The sequence below is a fragment of the Astatotilapia calliptera genome, chromosome 15 (genome assembly GCF_900246225.1).
Source record: "Astatotilapia calliptera chromosome 15, fAstCal1.2, whole genome shotgun sequence".
Classification (NCBI taxonomy): domain Eukaryota; kingdom Metazoa; phylum Chordata; class Actinopteri; order Cichliformes; family Cichlidae; genus Astatotilapia; species Astatotilapia calliptera.
Window position 1 is genome coordinate 12,275,775 of NC_039316.1, and position 21,680 is coordinate 12,297,454.

General features: G+C 40.2%; 1 protein-coding gene across 1 annotated transcript; it reads left to right on the plus strand.

Annotated features, from left to right (window-relative positions):
* Positions 1–2,109: 2,109 nt before the first annotated feature.
* Positions 2,110–7,419, plus strand: LOC113037550 (cysteine-rich venom protein-like). Its single transcript, XM_026194777.1, is given in 8 exon segments — positions 2,110–2,184; positions 4,596–4,698; positions 4,913–5,004; positions 5,169–5,259; positions 5,833–5,975; positions 6,069–6,163; positions 6,543–6,625; positions 7,292–7,419. Coding segments are annotated over 8 exon segments (810 nt in total).
* Positions 7,420–21,680: the final 14,261 nt, after the last annotated feature.

The window sequence follows — 21,680 nt, forward strand, 5'->3', positions numbered from 1 at the left end:
TGAGGAGCACAGATAGAGCTACAGACTCATATGGTTGGAATTCATCCCAACTGGATCCTTTTTTTCTTGCCTTGAGTTTCCACTTTTCACTAAGTGGCGGGTGTTTTCGTTTCAGCCCATCAAACTTTCCATTCCAACTTAAACATTAGGTTTCCTATTGCCCGCATTGTCGCACGGACTGCCATTGTGTGAAAATTAGTTCCCTTTCCATACGATAACAAACTTGTTTTATTGAAAATAAACACTTGGACCACATTTCTGTAACCTTGAGCGCATGCCAAAAAAAGCCTCTATGCTCATCCCCAACCTTATAAACAGTACATTGCACAATGATTGAAACTAGCACCACTGAATGAATAATGGGCCTGAAGGTCAGTTCATTGATCATTAATAATGATCAATGAACTGCAGGGCTGGGGAAACCTGCAGTCAGCTAAGACTGAAGAAGTCACTTGGATGAGTGACGAAACACTTCTCCCACTGAAAATGTCACGTCCAGATGAACAAAATCAACCTTTTGGGAACGATTTGAACTATGGTTTAACATCTCCACTTGTATCCTCCAGCCGCCCTACTGCTACTGAAAAAACACCAGTTACTCACCTGCTTGCCCTGCCTCTCCACTGTTACTCTACATTAGACCAACATTTTTGCAGAGCTCTTTTCAAAGTCACTAAGGTTTTGATAGAAATCAATTTGATGTCTAAGTCTTAAAAAGTAGGTGAAAGAGTTTCCATTTGTGAATCACAGAGCTGAAGTGATTGACTGATTTGGCATATTTTGAAAACGGTGATCTGAGCATCTTTTGCACAGGTGAGTTTGCGTTATGAGAACAGCCTTTACTGTTTCGAGAACTGCATTGAGAGTGGTGAGAATGATGTTCCTTGTCATGGTCCTGGGTCATGGGACACAGTGTTTTGAGTTTCACTGTATTTTATTATTCATTCATGTTCTAGTTTCATTTTAGCTTATTTAGTTAATATTTATTATGCCTAGGTTGCTGTTATTGTTCGTTGTTTAGTAGATTCCCCTTGTGTCTTCACCCTTGTGTTTTGGTCTCCCTTGCCCTTTATGTTGTCATGTCTGCATCTCGTCATGTTTACTGTTTATTTTGAAAGTCTTGTTTCCATGTTCATTGTGTTTTGGCTCACTTCCCCTGTGGCGTCATAATGTTCATTCTAGTCAGCTGTTTCCTCATATGTCTCCACTTCCCCTGATCACCTCATGTGTGTATTTAAGTCTTTTGTCTCTTACTGTTCATTGTCAGGTTGTCTGCCTATATTTCCCCATGTTAGTCATAGTCAAAGTCATAGTCAAAGTTATAGTCTTGTCTTACTTGTCGGGTTTAGTTTTTCTTTATTCATGAGGTTCATGTTTGTGTAGTCCTCCTCTTGATTTTGGTTTTGATTCTTGTCACAGCCCAAATAAAGGTTCGCTTCTTGTTTAACTTCAGTTCAGTTCTCCCGTGTCTGCTTTTTGGGTCCGTACCTTAAACTCAGCGGTTGCCCAGCCGTGACAGTTCCTGATTGGAGAAAAACAATAGAGAAAAAATATAAACTGACAAAACCTCTGCTTTTATATGGTTGGTCACGTTTGTTAAAGTTGACTTAGACTGTATTTGATTAGCAGCACCTAGCTAATTATCCTCTTACTTCTAGTGGAAGCAGTAAGTATGCACTTAATGAGGAGTTTAATATGATCTTCGATACCCATCATCCAGATGGATGGCAAAACAACTAGTAGCTCAGTGTTCCAACATTTGGTAGAAGTAACTGTTTTCATAGCTTGAGATCAATGAGGTACCACACAAATGTTACCGCAAGGGGGAGTCAGGACGACAGGTCATGGGCAGATATGATCACCCCCACCCAACATTGGGTAACACGGCCCAAGTACGATGGAAGAAACAACATTAAGTGGGAGAGTAACTAACCTAAAAGATAGGATCATGGCGAAGGTTTCAATCTGGACCCTCCGCAACCGGCTACCAATATTACGTGAAGTACCCTCTGAAGGTCTACTAGAAGATGTGAATACAGCACTAAGGACAAACCCTACTGCACAGAAACTAGTCAGCTGATCTACACCACAGTACCAGTGATCTGTGAGATGCTTGGCTACAAGATTAAAAGCAACAGGGAGCAGTACCCTTCATGGAGAAGGAAACTAGAGGCCAAGATCAAGGTAGCACAGAGGGAAGTTAACCAACTATCACAGTTGCAGAAAGGTGCAATGAAGAAGGTGCCTTGGTACCCGAGGCCTTGGAAACTGCCAAACAAAGACTCACACCCAGGCGCTTGAAGAGGTATACCAGAGAGATAGAGCCCAGAAGAACAAACCAGCTCTACCCCACAGAACCATCTAAGGTGTACTCCCAGTAGCAGGAGAACAATATGAGAACAGCCTCACCAATGTTGGAGATGGAGCAAAACTGAAATAGCATATAGGAGAAGGACACAATCCATAATCGCGATGCTCAGTGGCTAGTGGATGTAAGAGCAGAACACAGGAATCTCCCTAACAGGGTCCAGTAACCATCACATTGACAAACATCCCAGGAAAGGTCTCCGGTATGAAGAGTTGGACAGCACCAGGTCCCGCCATGATTCATGCCTACTGGTTGAAGAAGCTGACTGCACTCCTTGAGTGTATGGCAGAATGGCTAACTGAAGGTTGGACTGTCCAGATCCCTAAGGATCCCCAGAAGAGACCCTCACCATCTAACAACTGGCCAATAACCTGCCTCAGTACCACATGGAAGCTCCTGCAACATGTAGAAGATGGTAAAACAGGCAAATGCTGAGAAATGGGCCAATACCTGCTCCATGAGTCACAGTCCTGCCAGTAACGGAACGATCAGCAGTAAGTTCCTGTTTCTTTGACTGCTTTAATCCAGTAACCACAAGGAATCAGTCATTTTGAATCAGTAGTACAACCATGCATGGAAAAAACACAGAAGCATGCAAATAGCAGCACATAATGAATCCTTACATGTTGGACAGAAAAAAAAAATCCTTATTTCTCGTTTTGTTGGTCTAGGTTTAACTGGTATTTTATGTTTGTCTTTTTTCTGTACCGATGTAATCATGTTTCCTTTATTGTTTTATGAAGGGGCCCTTCGTCGTCATCACTTTCCTAGATTTCACGAGGCAAGACAGCAAATTTCCTTCGAGTTCTTAATGTGAGCACTCACACTTGACTTCACGAAGACGATGAAGATGAATTTTCTTTGATGAGTGATCTCGAACTGAGCATTCATTTGTTTTGGGATTTAAAAAGTGTCACCACACTGATTAAACTATCGTACAGGTCCAGCTTTCAGAACACCTGGAGCAACGTAATCCAGACTTAGAACGACGAGGTGAAGGACTTCAGCTATGGAGTGGGATCTATCAATGGAGGAGTGGTGGGACACTAAACACAGGTTCTTCTCCACCTTCTTCTCTGGGCTGCTCCCTTTAGGAGTCGCCACAGTAGATCATCTGCCTCCATCTCGTCCTATCAATTCCATCCTCTTCTGTCACACCAACCCTTCTTCCTTCTTCACTACACCCATGAACCTTCTCTGAGGTCTTCCTCTTTTCCTCCTGTCAGGCAGCTCCATCTTCAAAACCCTTTGTCCAGTATACCTTGTATCCTTCCCCTGCACATGTCCAACTTTATCTCTAAACCCCTTGTTTTTTTGGATAAAAAAATATTTTTATGCTTTTGTTTTATGCTTCTTTATCACAGTAACTGTCCCAAACTGAAGCAACAGTGGAGCTCCAACTACCCAACTGTGACTTTGTGGTTTCCCACTTCTTGCAAGTGCGCCAATCAGATTATCTAAATCCCACAAACGTGCTGACTGGCCAGCTTCAACAAACATATGCTTATTAAAAACATGCATTCGTGTTGTGTCTTCCCAGCTTTGTTCCCTTAAACCGCCATATGAAAAATGTAAAATTTTTATGCTCTAGGAGAGTAAATTGTTTGCTTGATGTGTAATTAGCAGAGATTAAAGAAGAAACTTACTTTGGTGGTCAACTCTGAGGACAAGCACTGCTGTTAGCCCAAGGGGCCGTTAGCATTTAACTTTATAGCAGGGTTAAACTTGCAGAGAGTAAGAGGAGCAGACCCAATAGGGTGCATTTCTTAAGAGTGATCACAAAAAGAATTCAATAAGAAAAATTCATAGTTTGACCAGTACTAGTATTTCTAATTAGCCTTCTATATTTTAAAAAAAAAAACTTGTTTAAAATAATAACTGGCTGAATAAACCAATATCAAATAAGTTTTTATAAAACCTCCGCTAACACACTCACAATGAGTTAATGATTAAATATATAAATAAATGTGCATTTAAACACTTTGCTAATCACTTTCTTTATAAATAATGAACATGAACACATTATTTATGAGCTCATTAATGAAAAAGAAACATGTATTTCCCTCGCCACATATTATGTACTAAGGATGAGTAATGCTTTACCAATGATGGATTAAGCATTTACTAATGCCTTATTATTGCTTAATGTCATTGTTGTGACGTGTTACTGGTTCACACATGTCTGAGTGGTACTGGCTCTATAAATGAGACCTGCGGGCTCTTGCAGTCATTGACAGTCTTAGATTAAACAATGACGTTTTACACTTTTCTTCTGCTGTGCGCTCTGGGCCTCACTGCAGTCCTTCAGGTGCCTGGCACCTTGGGGGTAAGTAAAGTCATATATCCTCTTTAAAGTTGTTTTCATTTGGTTATTTCTTCGTTTTTGAGCAATAATTTTTTTACCATTATTTTTTCTCTCATCTCTGAAAATCACATCTGAAGCAGGGTGAGTGTGGCAGTTATTCATACATAAATCTTGACTGATATGAACTATATTTAATCTCTCATTCAAGGTGTTAATTTGCTTTTAATGCTTTCATTTAGTGACCACTACGACTGAGAAGAATGAGATTGTGAACAAGCACAATACTCTGAGGGGGAATGTTCAGCCTACTGCGAGCAACATGTTGAAGATGGTAAAACTCAGAAGTTATAATGTTAATGCTTTGCACAACTAACATTATACTGTTGTGTCATGTTCAGCTTAATAATGAAAGCACACAGCACTTTTTTGTGTACACATTTGTTTTTATCTACATGTTCTGATTTAACGGGCCGTCTTGTCCTCTGCTCCCTGCAGAACTGGAACAATGAGTCTGAAGCCACTGCTCAGAGATGGGCTAACACCTGCTCCATGAAGCATAGTCCTGCCAGCGACAGAGTGATCAGCAGTAAGTTCCTCATTACTCCTCGCGCCTTACAAAAAAACACCACAAAAGCACAGAAAAAAAAGCACTTTTGTGTTTGTTTTTTACATGTTTAACTGTTTTGTTTTTTTACTTTTAAGTTTATAAAGTGATGTGGAAGTACATTTTAGATATATTTATGGCAGCGCGGTTTAATTAACTCAGTTGTATTTGTGTTTGCTTTTGTCCCGAAGGTAAGAAATGTCAGATTGAGAGTGGCACGGCAGTGCAATACGGAAAAACAGGGAAAGATGCATATAACAGCACATTATGAATCACTATCTTAACAGTTTGGTTTGTTAACATTTTGTAATTCTTTTCTGTTTGTTTCTCTAAGTTTTAGAAAGTGTTATTTTTCTGAACTGCCATCATCATCTTTCATTTATTGGGCAATATTTTGCAAAGATGCTTTTCTCAAGTCCTTTGATTTCACAAGATGATGATGATGATGATGATGATGAATTTTCTTTGATGAGTGATCTCAAACTGACCATTCATTTGTTTTGGGATTTAAAAAGTCTCACCAACCTGATTAAACTATCTCACTCCTCCTCTTAGCCAGCGGCTGTGGGGAAAATCTGTACATGTCCAGCTTTCAGAACACCTGGAGCAACGCAATCCAGTCCTGGTATGACGAGGTGAAGGACTTCAGCTATGGCGTGGGATCTATCAATGGAGGAGTGGTGGGACACTACACACAGGTACAGTGATACATATACATGCACTTAACTAAAAGTGATTCTTAAGCCCAAACCCTGGCTTTAAAAACATTTGTATTTTGTCTCTCTGTGCAGGTTGTTTGGTACAGGTCTAATCAGATCGGCTGTGCTATGGCCTACTGTCCCAACTCTGCTTACAAGTACTTCTACGTCTGCCATTACTGCCCACCGTACGTATATAGCATCTTACCATAATGATGTGTTGTATAAAATGGCATATTTTAATCTTTTGAACGTCCTCTTTTGTCTGCAACCTGTATCAGTATTATTTGTACATTTTAGACCCTCATAAGCTAAGTCATTAGTGATTCTAATATACAATGATGAAATGATCACTAGGAGCAGTGATTGAATTGCAATTCCTTCAAGAAGAATATGTGGATTTTGTCATTCATTTAATGCACAGAAATTTGCATATAATTTGTCATTAAATTGTATTTCAGAGTTGCTTTGAGTTCTCATAGGATAACTGTGACATGTTTGGGATGACATCCAGCGTTAGTGTTTGCTGTGATTTTTAATATTTGATGGTCTGACCTACAATTACAGTGGAAACTACCAGTTAACCCAACCCTACAAGAAAGGACCCTCCTGCGGTGACTGTCCCAACGCCTGTGAAAACAACCTGTGCAGTAAGTAGAAATATCCTATAGGAATATAATAGTTGTAAACAAGGTGAGATATACATGTTTCTGTTTTGCAGACCTTTAGGGACATTTCAATGTAAGCCTTTGATAAAGTAATATATTGTGTAAAGATGAAGTTACATTGGTTCTGTGTGCACCACATACAATAAAGTTGCACGCAACAACAGTCAGCTTAAGGCACTTTATATTGTAGGTTAAAGACACTACAATAATACAGTGGGGATTATATGCATAAATTTTGTTACAGCACTTTCAGAATGGCATCCACTTTAATTAAATGTATTAACCAATGTTATCAATAAATGATCAGACAGAAGAGGGTTTTCAGGGATTAGTGTTAAATGTTCAGCTCTTATGCTTTTTATGTGAGAACAAGATCCAGAGTGTGATTAAAGTAATCTTTTACATTCTGAGAAAAGCAAATTGAGTCTAATATTGGAGTGAATGTAGTGTTGGAGCTGTCATTTTCGGGTATCTAAATGGATGTTAAAATCATCCACAACAATTATTTTATCTGAACTAAGCACCAAATTTAATGGATCATCTTATAGCTAAATTTATTTTAGCTGATAAACAAAGCTAACCTAAAACTGTTGTCTCCTCACCAACTTAATGCTTATTATGTTCTTTATGCTTTTCTCTCTCTCGCAGCCAACCCCTGTCCCTTCTCTGATAAGTACAGTAACTGTCCCCAGCTGAAGCAGCAGTGGGGCTGCAACAACCCAACTGTTGCCTCTTGGTGCCCCGCCTCCTGTAAATGCACCAATCAGATTATCTAAATGCCCCATGTCCAAATGTGTACTGATTGGTCAGCTTCAATAAAGATATGCATAACAAAAACCTGCGTTTGTGATGTGCATTCAGAATCAGAAATCAGAAAGGGTTTTATTGCCAAATGTTGAGCAGGTTTACAACATTAGGAAATTGCTGCGGTGCTTCAGTGCAAACATACTGTCATAAATTCCAGTTCTTCTTACCTATCTAACCACCATATGCTGTTAGTGAGTAAATGGTCTGTTTGACTGGGTCAGTAATTAGCAGAGATTAAAAAGGAAATTTACTTTGGCACACTATTTCTGAGGAAAAACACTGCCGGCAGGAGCAGATGCCCTTTGACTTTACGTGAGGTGTAAACTCACAGAGAGGAAGAGGAGCAGGGTGGATTTGGCAGAGGTTAGGAGGAAATACAAAAAAAAACCAACACAAACTTGAGCCAAGAAACATCCACAGTTTGAGACCGCATCTGATAGCAGTGATTAATTATGATATACACCACAAGTAGAATTTTAGATTTTTTTCTTTTATATTTAAGTGCCTTGATTTAAGTGGTTAGATTATAATTAGATTATTTTGTATTTATCAAATACAAAATAATGGGCCATTTGTCGCAGGATCTTTCAAGTATTTTTGACTTTCAAGTTTTGTTTTTGTGGTTTTAATTATTCTTTTTGATTCTTGAGTGTTCTTCTGAGTTCCTGGTTGCATTAGAGGTTATTGTTCCTTCCTCTTGTCCCAGTACTTCTGTATTAGGGTCATCCATGTGTCTGTGTTTCCCTGTTTAGTTATCTCTTCTCACGTCCCACTTTATTGTGATAGTTAGTCTTGCTCTTGGTCTTACTTCCCTTTTCTCATCCGCCATGATTTAGTTCAGCTGTGTCTTGCTTTCCCCTTTTGTCTCCACCTCCCTGCTTGCTCTTCTGTGTGGGTACAGATAAATAGTGCTGTCCTCCCATTAGTCGTTTGTCAGAGCTTTTGTTTGCATGCACTCAGTGTTTCCTGATTTCGTGTGGTCCTTTAACTTTGTACGTAGTTTACTTTTTCCTTTCAAACTTTGTTTCACATTTCTCCCTTGCCCTTTATGTTATTTTCTCTGGACATTTTTTTAACAGCCAAAATAAACTCGTCACTTTTTGTTACAGCTCGCCTTTTTCCCCTTTTTCGCATTTTGGGTCTAAAACTCCATTACTGACAGACTGTGACAGTATTGTGCATTTACATATGACTTTAAAAGTTTTAAAGGTCGCCCAACTGATATAATCAATAAAATAGTACGCTAATGATGTAATAGCTCATACAGCTTACAATCTATCACACATTTTTCTTTGAGGAGTACAGAAAAAGGTCTCATTCACCACCAAATTAAAGTGTTTAAATTCAGGAGCATGGATAAAGACTGAGTACTAACCACAGCCATGTCAATTATCTTACTGGTATTAGCATAATGGCAAAAGGAAGACCTCATCCATATCATCCCAAAAGTACCACTTTGTCCATGATCAAGACCAGCAAAATAATAATCATCACCATCTAGCAGGTGGTAGGGCTGGAGTCTTTGTAAGAATTAAAGAGAGAGAATGATGTGAGAGCGGGCCGGGTTTCTTTCAATTCTAAGTTTCCATTTTAGCACATAACAAAAGATGCTGTCGGCCACTAAGCATCTTTAGAACCAAAACCTTCATGATATGCCACCAAAGCATTTCTTGATGTTATCCGATTGACACCGAGCATTATTTTATTGGCTTGTAGCTTCCATCTAGAATTATCATTGAAAAGAAGAGACTCGTCAAAAATATATCAACAGGGTGGGAATAGCAGATATAGGATTGTGAATGTTGAAAAGCATCCTTCAGGTTTTTCACTCATAAATACAGAATGTTATGCTGATCATGTTGGTGAACCGGATTTCTGGCCTGTCATTGCCAATCAAGACCCAGTGCCATGGTACTAGCTTTTGACCAGACCTAACCTAGCTTAAGACATAATTATGCTGTAATCCAACTTACGTATAGATGGCAGAAAGGAGCACACAAACACTCATTTTCTAAACATAATAATCCAAACTGGCATATTCAGGAGTAGCGCAAAACAACAGATATGACCTTGACCTCAAGCATAGTTTATTTAAAGACCATTTGGGTGATCATTGTGTGCAAGTTTTAATAAAAGTTGACCACTACTCTGGGAGAAGTGGGGATTCCTGTGAATTGTGGATGGATGGACAACAGATGACATCCTTCAGGCAAATGAGCTAAAATGTATTTTGAAAAAAGTGCTACTTTGGCTCTGATGCGTCTCTGTGTTTGTTGTGGCTGATCTAGTCTAAAGCAACAGAAGTCTATCTGGCTCTGAATTATGAAAGCATACACATGTTCATCATTAGCAAGATATAGGTATAGCTTAGTTTTAAATGACAACTTCCCCGCTGTATTGGCCCTGAAAATAGCATCACATCCAGAGAAGGCGGGATTAAATTGTCAATACAGACTTATCCCTCCATGACCAGTTGGATACCATCATTTTCTTTCAGATTGCATGCTTTTACTTTAACTGCTCATTTGAAAAAGAAATGCTCTTACTTTCCCACATGCAAGGCTGAGAGAGAGTGCTTCTCCTCAGGGGTCAACTCCACATGTCCCAGCTACACAGCAGGTTCCTGGTTCACATAAGGTTGTGTCTGTGTGAGGCAGGCTCATGCAGTCTACCAATGAGGAGCACAGATAGATCTACAGGCTCGTCTGGTTGGAATTCATCCCAACTGGATCCTTTTTTTCTTGCCTTGAGTTTCCACTTTTCACTAAGTGGCGGGTGTGTTTATTCCAGCTCATAAAATAGTCCAATCCAACTTACACATTAGATTTCCTATTGCTGCCTTGTCGCACGGACTGTCATTGTTTGGAAATTAGTTCCCTTTCCATGCAATAACAAACTTCTTTCATTGAAAATAAACAATTGGACTGCACTTTTATAACACTGAGCGTAAGCCAAAAAGTCCTCTCTGCTCACATCACAGCATATGGGATTCAAACCAAAAGCTGTAAGACAGATGAGTGAACTACCTGAAGTGAGCAAACGGGGGAGCTGCAAGGAGTTTCTATTCCCCCAGCAGAGGGGTGATAAGGGGATGAGTTTTTCCTCTGCCAGCGGGTGCAACGATAGCAGAGGTCTTCTGGTTTGGTCGGACTCGATAAGCCCTGTCTTGCCATCCTGTGGGGCTTATCAGCTGCAGCAGCGAGTCTCAACAGTTAGTCCCACAGCCAGAAAATGTTTACAGCTTTGGCGTCGGTTTGTCTTCCTGAAATGCAGATTGTGTAAAACAGAAATAATTACATGTTTGTTAAAGCATGTTTGTTGTTGAGTTTATTCATATCTATAATTAGCCATGGTGGATTTTGCTGCATAAGATAAATTCATTCTCTATAGTCATTTTATCTAAACTTGCATGGGCTGAGTTAAAATCAGACAGCTTATGTTAACACAGCTAAAATAGCTTGCTACATCTGCTCCAACAGACAGCTTTGCTGCATGTGTAGCAAACAAGAAAGGTTACATTTCCCTTGTTATTTCTTTTAATAAACCAGTGATGGGAGGGGAATAAGTTGACGGAAGCACAGAAGAGACATTTTAATAGGCAGGAAGACACATACATCAGTCTGTCCAGAGACTGTCCAGCCCTTATCTCGCCACATCAAATACAGTCCCTTTGGATTAGAAACAGGATGCCTAAAAAAGAACCGAATGCATCTGAACCTGACAAAAGATCTCGAGATTCAGTGCAACAAATTAGTATTGCATTCCTCCAACTTACTTGAAAACTAAGATTAAACAATACACACACAAAAAATTAATACTTTTCCCTCACAGACATGAAGCAATAATATTATTAAAATGAAAATTAAATATTTCAAATTAAAGGTTTATTCATTTCAATACTTAATCAGTGAGGAAAATATGCTTGCTATAAACTGAACGTTTGACCAAATTTAACATTTTTCTCTGTACTTGTGTAGCAAAGTGACTTGGAAAATTTACACAATATGATCATATTCTTTGAGTGCATGCAGAGAGAAAGTAACATCCAAAAGTTAAACGCTTTACTGCGTGTCTGTCATTACTGTCGAAACCATGAAGTGGTTATTGTTCATGTTCGTTATTCATGTTGTTTAAAAAGACAAAAATATATGAAATAAAAGGTTTTTTCCCCAGTATGTTCCTTGAGTTTATCTCAAATTGGGCTGAAAATTAAACATCTCCAGTAAATGAAAAGTTTTCATTTCAAGAATTGGACATTTAAAGTGTACTTTAGTATTATGCATCACTTGTAGCAGTATTAGTAGCATTAAAAATGCAGTTAATGCATTAACTGAACTTCTGGGACAGGCATCTTTGTCTGAGCTGTGATGTCAGGTGCTTGGCTGAAGGAACTCAGTGCAGACATTAATCCAAGTCACTCCTCTTCATTCACGTAGCATCACTATTTTATGTACTTATATTCACATCTCTTACTTGAAGAGCAGCTTTGTGTTGAGAACTATTTTCCCTCCATGACCTTTTCAGCAAAGGCCTCAAACGCACAGCACACCACGCTCAAGTATCACCTGTAGGAAGTGAGCTCCCGCTACACGAACAGTTAGGAAGGCCTCTAATGAAAGCAGAGCACTCGAATTGTGCCACTTCCTTCCTTTCACTGAGTGCCATTAGATGCGGAACAACAAAGCTTGCTGGCAAGCTCCTGACCTTGCTCTTAAGCTTTCAACACAGAAAACAAGAGGAGACTCGAAGCAAAGCTCTCTGAGAACAGCTCTCCTCTGTCACATGCCAGATCACTGACAGATCACTTTTATCGATAAATACTTGAAAGAAGGAGCGCTATAGCATGGTAAACACTGTATTTCTAATCTGTATGCAGTAGTGGGTGCTGCACTAACTTCCCTTTATTGTCCTGAAAGGTTCAAAAACTGTTGTTTTATGATGAGTGCAAAAACTGAGCTCCACCCTATTAAATATAACAGGCCTGGTTCATTTGATAAATTAGCAGGCGGGTGGTGTTCGTTCTCACTGATAGCCATACTCACGCCAATGAGTACATTAGATGTACATTAAGCAAACACTTGGAGAAGAGATCCAAACAAGCTGCAGAGGAAAGGGTTAAACATGGGTGTATCCCAAACAGAATACAGGGCAAAACACGCAAAGCTGCAAAAATAAAATCAAGAGCGAGAAAAATACACAACATATCGATGATGTGGTCATAGCATTTTAAATAAAATGTGTTTATAGTTGTAGAATAAAAACGTAGAGCTCTCCAATGAGGCACCTTCATTGAGGCATTATAAAATATCCATTTTGTGTTCATTATTTTAACAGTTTAAATTCATTATTAAGAGCAACACATGTGCCTGCACATCTTTTCAGGGTTTGGTGTGTTTATAATATTTTTAAATCTTCTGTTTTTCTGTTTCATTTTCTTAACATTTCCTTCATCTGGTGCTGATTATGTAAAAAAGGTTAGAGCAGAGTGGGGAATTTGCAGGAAGTAGTAGAACACAATATGCACACGCATGCATACAAATATATAGTACAATGTGGAGTCTAGACACTGATGGTGGAGAAGATGAAACCTGAGGCTTGGATGGAGCTCTGACTGACTGGGGTTAGGTGGAGGTGGGGAGGAAGTGTGTTGCATGACTGAGATTCTGAAAAGGAGAATGATGAGAACACATGGTGATGTGTGTGTGTGTGTGTGTGTGTGTGTGTGTGTGTGTGTGTGTGTGTGTGTGTGTGTGTGTGTGTGTGTCTCAAGTTCATTTTGAGCTGCAGATGTTAGGTTCTAAGGTAAGTGTATGTGTGACAGACTCAGAGTAAATTGCAGGGTGTGTGTCTGCAGCAGTGAGGCTCACGTATGTATTTGGATCTCTATAATCTATAATCTCGGGCGACCGTGGCTCAGGGGGTTGGGACTCGCATCTGTAACCGGAAGGTCGCCGGTTCGATCCCTGGGCTCTCTGTCCTGGCTGTTGTGTCCTTGGGCAAGACGCCTTAACGCCATCTGACCTCAGGAATTCGCATGATAAGATGGGGCCAGGTTTCACAATGAACACACCCGAAACTCTGGCTGATTGGGACCCACACCCAGTTTCACACCTTGGCTCAGGCGATTAGAGGATCATCAGGGGGTCCTTTTGTCCCTCTGTGGGGGGTTACTCCCACTAGGTTATATCTGGGACTCTCCACCATTTGACCTTAGAACTGAAGAAGCTTCTCGGATGAGAGATGAAACGTCTTCAAGCAACTTAAAGAAGTCCAGACGCTTTTCTTTGCAAGCTCCTTTGACTACGATGACCTGGATGACTGAGAACCTTCACAGACATCTTATTTCTTAGTATGATCATCTGATTCCTCGTGTGAGAGTCTTTGTGGGATTTGTGGACTATAAAAAAAACATAAGACAGAATTGTCAGATCAAAATCAATTTTCTCTTTCAAAGTCACTGAAAAGCCATATGTTCATTTATCACAGTGTACCATGCCAAGAAGTGTTGCAGGACTTCAAAGAAATCTTATTAAATGATGTTATCAGATTTTTGTGCGAGAGTCTGAAAAATTACTCAGCTTAGAAGTGAAAAAAAAACCCCTGTAGTTTTGCTATTTGAAGTACCAATCAAGTGTGACTCCTCCAAGAGCAGCTCAGTCTCCACAGGCTGTAATGTTTAACGTCCAACTTTAGAATGGAAATGCACATGCTCGTGCAAAAACAGTTTTGTTCTCTTATTAACAAGAATTTCCCGAATAAAGTATGCCTTTTCTTATCTTACATTTTTCCTTCATACCGAGTGTTATTTTTCTGTAACTCATTTTGAATTGTTAAGGCTTGCAGATATGTATTATTACAGGCAGGACTGTTTGAAATGAAATGCAGGCGTGGGTCTGCTGGGCTTCACCTCCACTAATTCAAGTGACTGAAATGAACCATTGTGTTTGTGGTAACTGCACCTTTTGGCCTTGTGTTATCCAGTCATACTTTGGACTGCTGAGGTGTTATTTTTATTAACAAAACATATGAGAAGTCTTTGTTGCAGTTTTGGTGAGGGAAATTCTACTATTTTATTCTAGTGCTAAGTAGTGGTTGCTGAGTGGTGCTAAATAGTAGCACATATTGCTACTATATGGCTATTATTATAAATCTAAAGTCATGATTTCAACACAGCACTTCACAAAACAGAGGGTGGCTGTCTGTCTTATGGTTCTCACACCCTCTCTGTGGCACTTGTGCCTCACCAAACATTAGTTTCTGCATAACATTACACATTTCCTGAAATATATTCCTGCACGAAATTATAGACAACTGATATTTGAGAACTGTGACAGAACCATTTACCTGTCCTGGTGTGTATCCATAAAGTATAACACCCTGACAAAAACTGCATGGGAGCAACATTTTCTCCAGAGCACCAGTCTCACTGCAGCACTCTGGGTACCCCCCACCCACTCGGCTCTTGGCCTTAATAATAAATAAGCCTCACAGGTCTTTACATCTGCTTATCTCTGCTGCCACAATAATCTGACACAGACATTTGCCGGGCCTGACATTTACACAGAAACCTGGGAGAGCAGTGCTCCTTCTCATCCTGTGAATCTGCTTGGTATTAGCTGGTGTCAGACAGATGCACTGCCGAAATCCATAAGCTTCGCTCAGGAATGGCTTGTTCGTGCATGGGGTCGATCACTCACGGTTCATTATTTCAGTGAGCAGCAGATGCATTCCTAGTACAGCAGTTGTGTGATGTGAGAGTTTGAAAGGTCAAGTCTTCCTGGAAAGACTGGCAACTGTGTCGAGTGTTTCCACTTGTAAATATTCTTTCTCACTGCAGAACGATGGACTTCAAATTGTTCATAAACGGTCTAATAACCCTTTCCAGATCGATGAGCAGCAACAGTTGCTTATTATTGCCGATGTCCTTACTCCTTCGCACAACACTAAAAATCAACACCGCTCACACACAGTTTGGTTCAACTTATGTTAAATTCTGCATTTTATTTAATTTTTAAACATAAAAAGTTAATTCAGGAACTACTACTTCAACAAGCTCCAGGATCTCAGACGAGATTTCAAAATTCCAGGTTGCGTCTACGTTCCAGATTACAATATTGCAGAAGACGATCTGGAGGAAGCTTGGCGATAAACTAGAAAAAGAAGCAAAGACAGACTGAGTGTTGCAGTCGATAAAAAAACATCACGAGCCAGAAGAAATTCCTCATATGTTTCAGATTATATTCTGTGGCTGTATCGTGCTGAAGGAGAAAATATATATGTATTTACTGTGACAGTCTAAATCTCATAGGGAATATAAATGACAAGATGGAGAAAGATTCATAGCAGGTAATTATTTCTATAGTTGCATAATCAGAGCCCTCCTCTCACCGCTGAGTACTCTACACTAAAAACTACTGCCAAGTGTCATCATAAATTTCAAATTTATTGTTCTCTCACAACCAGCTACAGCTTTTAAAACAGCATGTATTTCACCACAGGCATGTGAAGCATTCTCATTGTCCTCTACAGATATATGATGACAATTTAAAGCACAGTTTAGTTATATTACTTAACATGAAAAACATAAAACACTATTCTCATACTGCAGCAGTGGTACTGGTTGTATGTGGTGTTTCCATGCTCTCTCTGGGCACTCCAGATTCCTCCCATGGTCCAAAACACCTGGGATAGGCTCCCTCCACCCCAGCCCCCGAGCAGTATCTCCCTCACTAGCAATCTCAATGCAGAGCAATTGAGTTGAAATTCTGCAATGAGTCACAATGCAAAATCTCCACACTCTGTGATCGAACTCCAAGATGACAACACATGGAAACAATCAGAGACTTCTAAGAACATTTGGGAGTGGAGAGGATGGAGCGGGCTGCCTGCAGTCATGATCTCTACCCCAATGAGGTCAGCTTGGACTGTTCATGCCAGACTGACCAGCGCAACCAGATTGGCTAACTTGCAACCAATACTGGTTGAATGCCATCCCACAGCAGGTGTATGACCAAGCTGGCGACCGGCACAAGGATGAGGTTCCAGGTTGTTGTGGTGGTGTATGGTTCCTCAACATGCTGCTGAAGCCCCTGCTTGTTAAATGAATAAATTATTAAACTGCTAATGTGGTTTGTTACTTTAGATTTCAATCCTCCAATTCAATAAAGGACACCAAACAAGAGTCAAGAGCAGAATAGGTCGTGTGGAAGAAAAGATTTGCCGAGTGTTTCATGGGGGCAACCCCCATACTCAACTCTGCTGCTCAGCCCACAAATGCATTTTCCTTACAAATTTAGGAGGAAATAAAAAAAACTGTCCAGCAGTTTAAGATTTGGTGCCAAGAAGCACCGTTACAACAAAAGAAACAATCGACTAAACACAAATTCCCTTACTTTTCGTGATGCGCTTCTTTGAATAACTAGTCCCATGACAAATAGTCGCAAACAACCCTCACGAGAAACTGTCCGTAGCATTGCAAGTATTCAACATTAAAAATGCCACAGTTTTAACGTTGCCCACTGGCTGAGAATAACTGGCTGTTACTATACCCACAACCACAACCTCTTGGCTATCTTACACATAAATCATCATTGTACGCACACATACATATAAATAGAACATTCTAAGAAAAAGCAAAGTATTTGCACATCGAGCAGTGTGTACAACTCAAACACGGCTTGTTAGATTTGGAATAAACTGTGACTGGCTTTCACTGCTTTGACACAAGGCGTGTGACACAAACTGTGATGAGTACACATGTGGACACATTTGGTATATATTTAACACATGTCCTAGAAGATTAATTAAAGGGAAACTGATGTAACGTTCCTCTGTTTTCACCGGCTGCCAAACAATTCTGCAAACTGTAAATGTTTTCATTGATTCTGAGTTTTAATAATTAAGTCGCTGGTTACATCATAGGTCCTCTCAGCTGTGTAGTCTGTGGTGCTGTTTGCGTGACAAGTCCTTTTCTCTGTTTTCCTCTCTGTTTACATCTCTATCATGCTTAAAAAAGCCTCTTTACATCCTGTGCACTGAAAGCCCACTCCCCATGTTGTTTGGGCTGGGATGTTTTCTCATTTTGCCCCCCCCCCCCCCCCCCCCCTTCCATTCTTGCTATTTCTATGGGACGTCCTGGGTTGTGGCCCAATCATTTTAGTTTTTATTAAGATGTGGTGATAGTCTGGCAGGTTGATTGCCCGCATGGAGATGCATGAGGAAAGGGTGCGGCAAAGGCCTGTAATTAGGCATCATTTAAAGAAACCCGTGCTAGATAAAGCAATTACCACATCACTGTAGGGAGGCCATAGTACATTGGGATGTACTGCAGAGGAAGCTCTAGCTATCAAAGTATTTCATCCAACAATAATATCGCAGCAATTCCTTTCAAGCTGGGCAGTTTATATATAAGGATAATCAGCGTGGAAGAATAGAACAGGGGTGATATTGAATGCCCTTTGACGCATCTCCACTTGCTGCTGTCTCTGCTATGCATGCAATTAGCTTGACATTTAAAAGGCAAAAAGAAGAATGTGGCTTAGCACCGACTTTACGAGAACAAGCCTGGCTCCTGACATGTCACCCGTCGCTCCGTTTGAATGCATTTCTCATCATTTTCTGCACCAGAAGAAATGTCAAACTTTAATAGAGTTTTAACATATATTTAATGCTTGCACTGGCCTATTATCAGATGCTGCTGGTGTTATCTTTGTAATTGAGGAAACTAGAAAGCAAAGCAAAGATTTATCTATGTATGTGAGCAAACAGAAGAAGTCCCACGGCACTGCAAAGCAACCCCCACCCCTCTGCTGGCTTTCTGCAGCTGGCCTGTTACACATACTCCCTCGAATAGACCGCGTACTGTGTGTGCAAACAGTACACATGGCTTGAAAAAACTTTGTGGAAATAATGAAGTCAAACTTACTATAGAGTACACCTGCTTTCTTCTGGTCACTGATAAACTTGCACATTTAAAAATAATCTTTATTTGCATTCAAGATAAAGCTAAAAATCAAACTGATCTGCAATGTGCTTACATTGAAAGTGAAATTTCTATGAGCCTTCTGGGTTTAAAAATGCTGACCCCTCTTGAACAGCCGTGCCTCTTTAAAACTGCCTTGAGAGGTTAAGTTGCTGTTCATCTTTCCAAGTGCCGTTTCCCTCTATCGCATTTTGCACATGTGGTTAGGTCCATCGGCATAAATTCAGTATATTCGCTCGTCTGTCCGCACTCTCTTGGGACTGATGCCTGCTTTGCTTCCCATGGTAACATGATAAGCACACATGGTACCAAATCCTGCCCACACCTGTTAAACATTCAAACTGAGCGATGCAGCTATCATCATCTGCAGTTGTCTGTAAAGATTTTGAAGTACTGTACTTTAATTACTATGAAGAGGCCAGAACTGATTGACATCAAAGTATTTTTTCTTATCAAGCTCTTATCTGAAAAGCCATTTTGGCCCCATGCTATAGTTTCTGTCTGACCTCACTTTGGTCCTCCGGGTTATAAATTCACCCTACACTACCGAGATGCTATGAAGCCCATAACTGCTCTTTACTTAAATAACATTAAGTGCCACCACAACATAAACATGATGAGAGTTTATGATTGTCCTTGATTGCTAGCATCCAACATGCTGATTACCCGCCTGAACAGGCTTCCCTCCAAGTGGGCTTATCAGGGCGTACAACTGTTTCTCAGCTCTAGCCACAGGAAACGAGCAGTGGGGTGCAGACAGGGGACTGTGGTGAAAAAGTAGCTCGAGATGGAGAGAATGAGCATCCACGCTATCTCCCTTAAATAATGTTAGAAATTATATGGTGAGACCAAGGACTTCGGTGGAGGTAATGGTGCAGAAGGACGGTGATGTTTGTCAGGATATTTCACTACAGTAAAGTGTCAGAAAATTGTAGGCAGGATTAAGGATGGCAGTTTTTTTAACTACTACAGTTTTTTAAACCTCCTAGTGATTGCTTTGGTTGCTAGCAGGTTGCCCGGGCTTTGTTGTATCACTAAATATACCTCGTAATTTATTGAAGTCAGAGTCTCTAGTTGGAAATAAAAACTTTTCAAAATCTGAACAGTCAAAGAAAATACAATAAAAGCATAAAGACACTAACTCAATTCTAACAGCTGGTTCAAATGCTTTTTTTAAACAAGTGAAATGATCTCATCGCCTAGGAAAGCAGTTATTTTAAAATGAACCGTAAGGAGTACAGAATATTTCTCTTTTTAGGTCTTTGAAATAAGAGGAGACCAGATCCTCTCTCCTCTCATCTTTAACTTGAATAGACACTCACTGAGTGTCTGAAGTGGACCTCTTCTTTGACACAGTACCCCCTGCTACTGTTGTCCCATTAAAAGGCTGTGGTTGCATATAGACCTAATGACATATGTAGAGCAGGACTGCAACACTGAAACACTTTTTGCTTTTGGAATACGAGTTCTTTTAAAATAACTCACTGCACAGGATTTTAATACATTATGAATCTAAGGAAATTTCAGTTTAATGTAAATTTCTGAGTAGTGACAGATTTGTAACAGATGCCAGCACATTTGTGATTTTTGCTGATTTATCACAATTAACTGTTATATTATCACAAACAGATTGCATCTCATTTCCAGCATGGCCCCATTCAATTACATACCGATAGCAGTCATACTCTTGGCACACCAAAATCACTTTAAAGACAGCAACAGTCATGTGAGCTTGTAGATCTGGTCCTAGTCTTCAAAGCAACCATTTGATAATGTTCCTTAACTCTGAACACTGTCTTCTCTAGATCTGCATTCTTATTACACTATTCCTAATATAAGCTAGAAATTGTAATCACCCAGTGTCCTTGTCACTAATAGATTGCAGCTTTCATTTACCTGCTTCAGCTACATTTACAGACAAACTGTTCTTTTTATTCAATGTAATATTTTTACCTTCCAGTTTTTTGGTATTCTGGGTTTTACAGGCAGAACTGACCTGCAGCGCTGCTCTTACCATGAAACAGATTAAAAACAGAAACAGTACAACAAATGTTTCCCAGTGGATGCACTAGCTTCAGAAAAGACTTTAAAGTATCACAGCTGCCTCACAGAGCGTAAAGGTCAGCGCTGACTTCAGAAATTCTCCTCGATTTCTTCATCAGACCTCATAAATCCAGATGGGTTACTACAGATGCTGCACATGCAAATCTCTTTGGATATCAGGCACATTTCCGTGCAAAGCTGCATGTGAAGTTGCATACACGCTACATTCAAACATCAAAGATTGATTGCTTTGACTTATGAGGTGAAAAGATCTGGGTTTTGTCTGTCACACTAATGGTCTCTGTTCCTAATCAGTCACACGCATATGGAGGAATCTTCTGTATGCCGGAATGCGGTGTTGCTCCCCTGACTGTCAAACAAAGTATGTAACTTTGCATGAAGTCGGTGTAAGGAGAGTAATCATCATGATTACATAAAGGTCTTATCTTAACTGATGGTAAGTTCTTTTACAGGGGGTGCAGAATTATTAGGCAAGTTGTATTATTGAGAAATAATTTTATTATTGACATTACACATTATACATTTCTGACATTCAAAAACAAAACAAAAACAAATCAGCGACCAATATAGCCACCTTTCTTTGCAAGGACACTCAAAAGCCTGCCATCCATGGATTCTGTCAGTGTCTTGATCTGTTCACCATCAACATTGCGTGCAGCAGCAACCACAGCCTCCCAGACACTGTTCAGAGAGGTGTACTGTTTTCCCTCCTTGTAAATCTCACATTTGATGATGGACCACAGGTTCTCAATGGGGTTCAGATCAGGTGTTTTTCTTCTTTTATACCCTTTCTTGCCAGCCACGCTGTGGAGTACTTGGACGCGTGTGATGGAGCATTGTCCTGCATGAAAATCATGTTTTTCTTGAAGGATGCAGACTTCTTCCTGTACCACTGCTTGAAGAAGGTGTCTTCCAGAAACTGGCAGTAGGACTGGGAGTTGAGCTTGACTCCATCCTCAACCCGAAAAGGCCCCACAAGCTCATCTTTGATGATACCAGCCCAAACCAGTACTCCACCTCCACCTTGCTGGCGTCTGAGTCGGACTGGAGCTCTCTGCCCTTTACCAATCCAGCCACGGGCCCATCCATCTGGCCCATCAAGACTCACTCTCATTTCATCAGTCCATAAAACCTTAGAAAAACCAGTCTTGAGATATTTCTTGGCCCAGTCTTGACGTTTCAGCT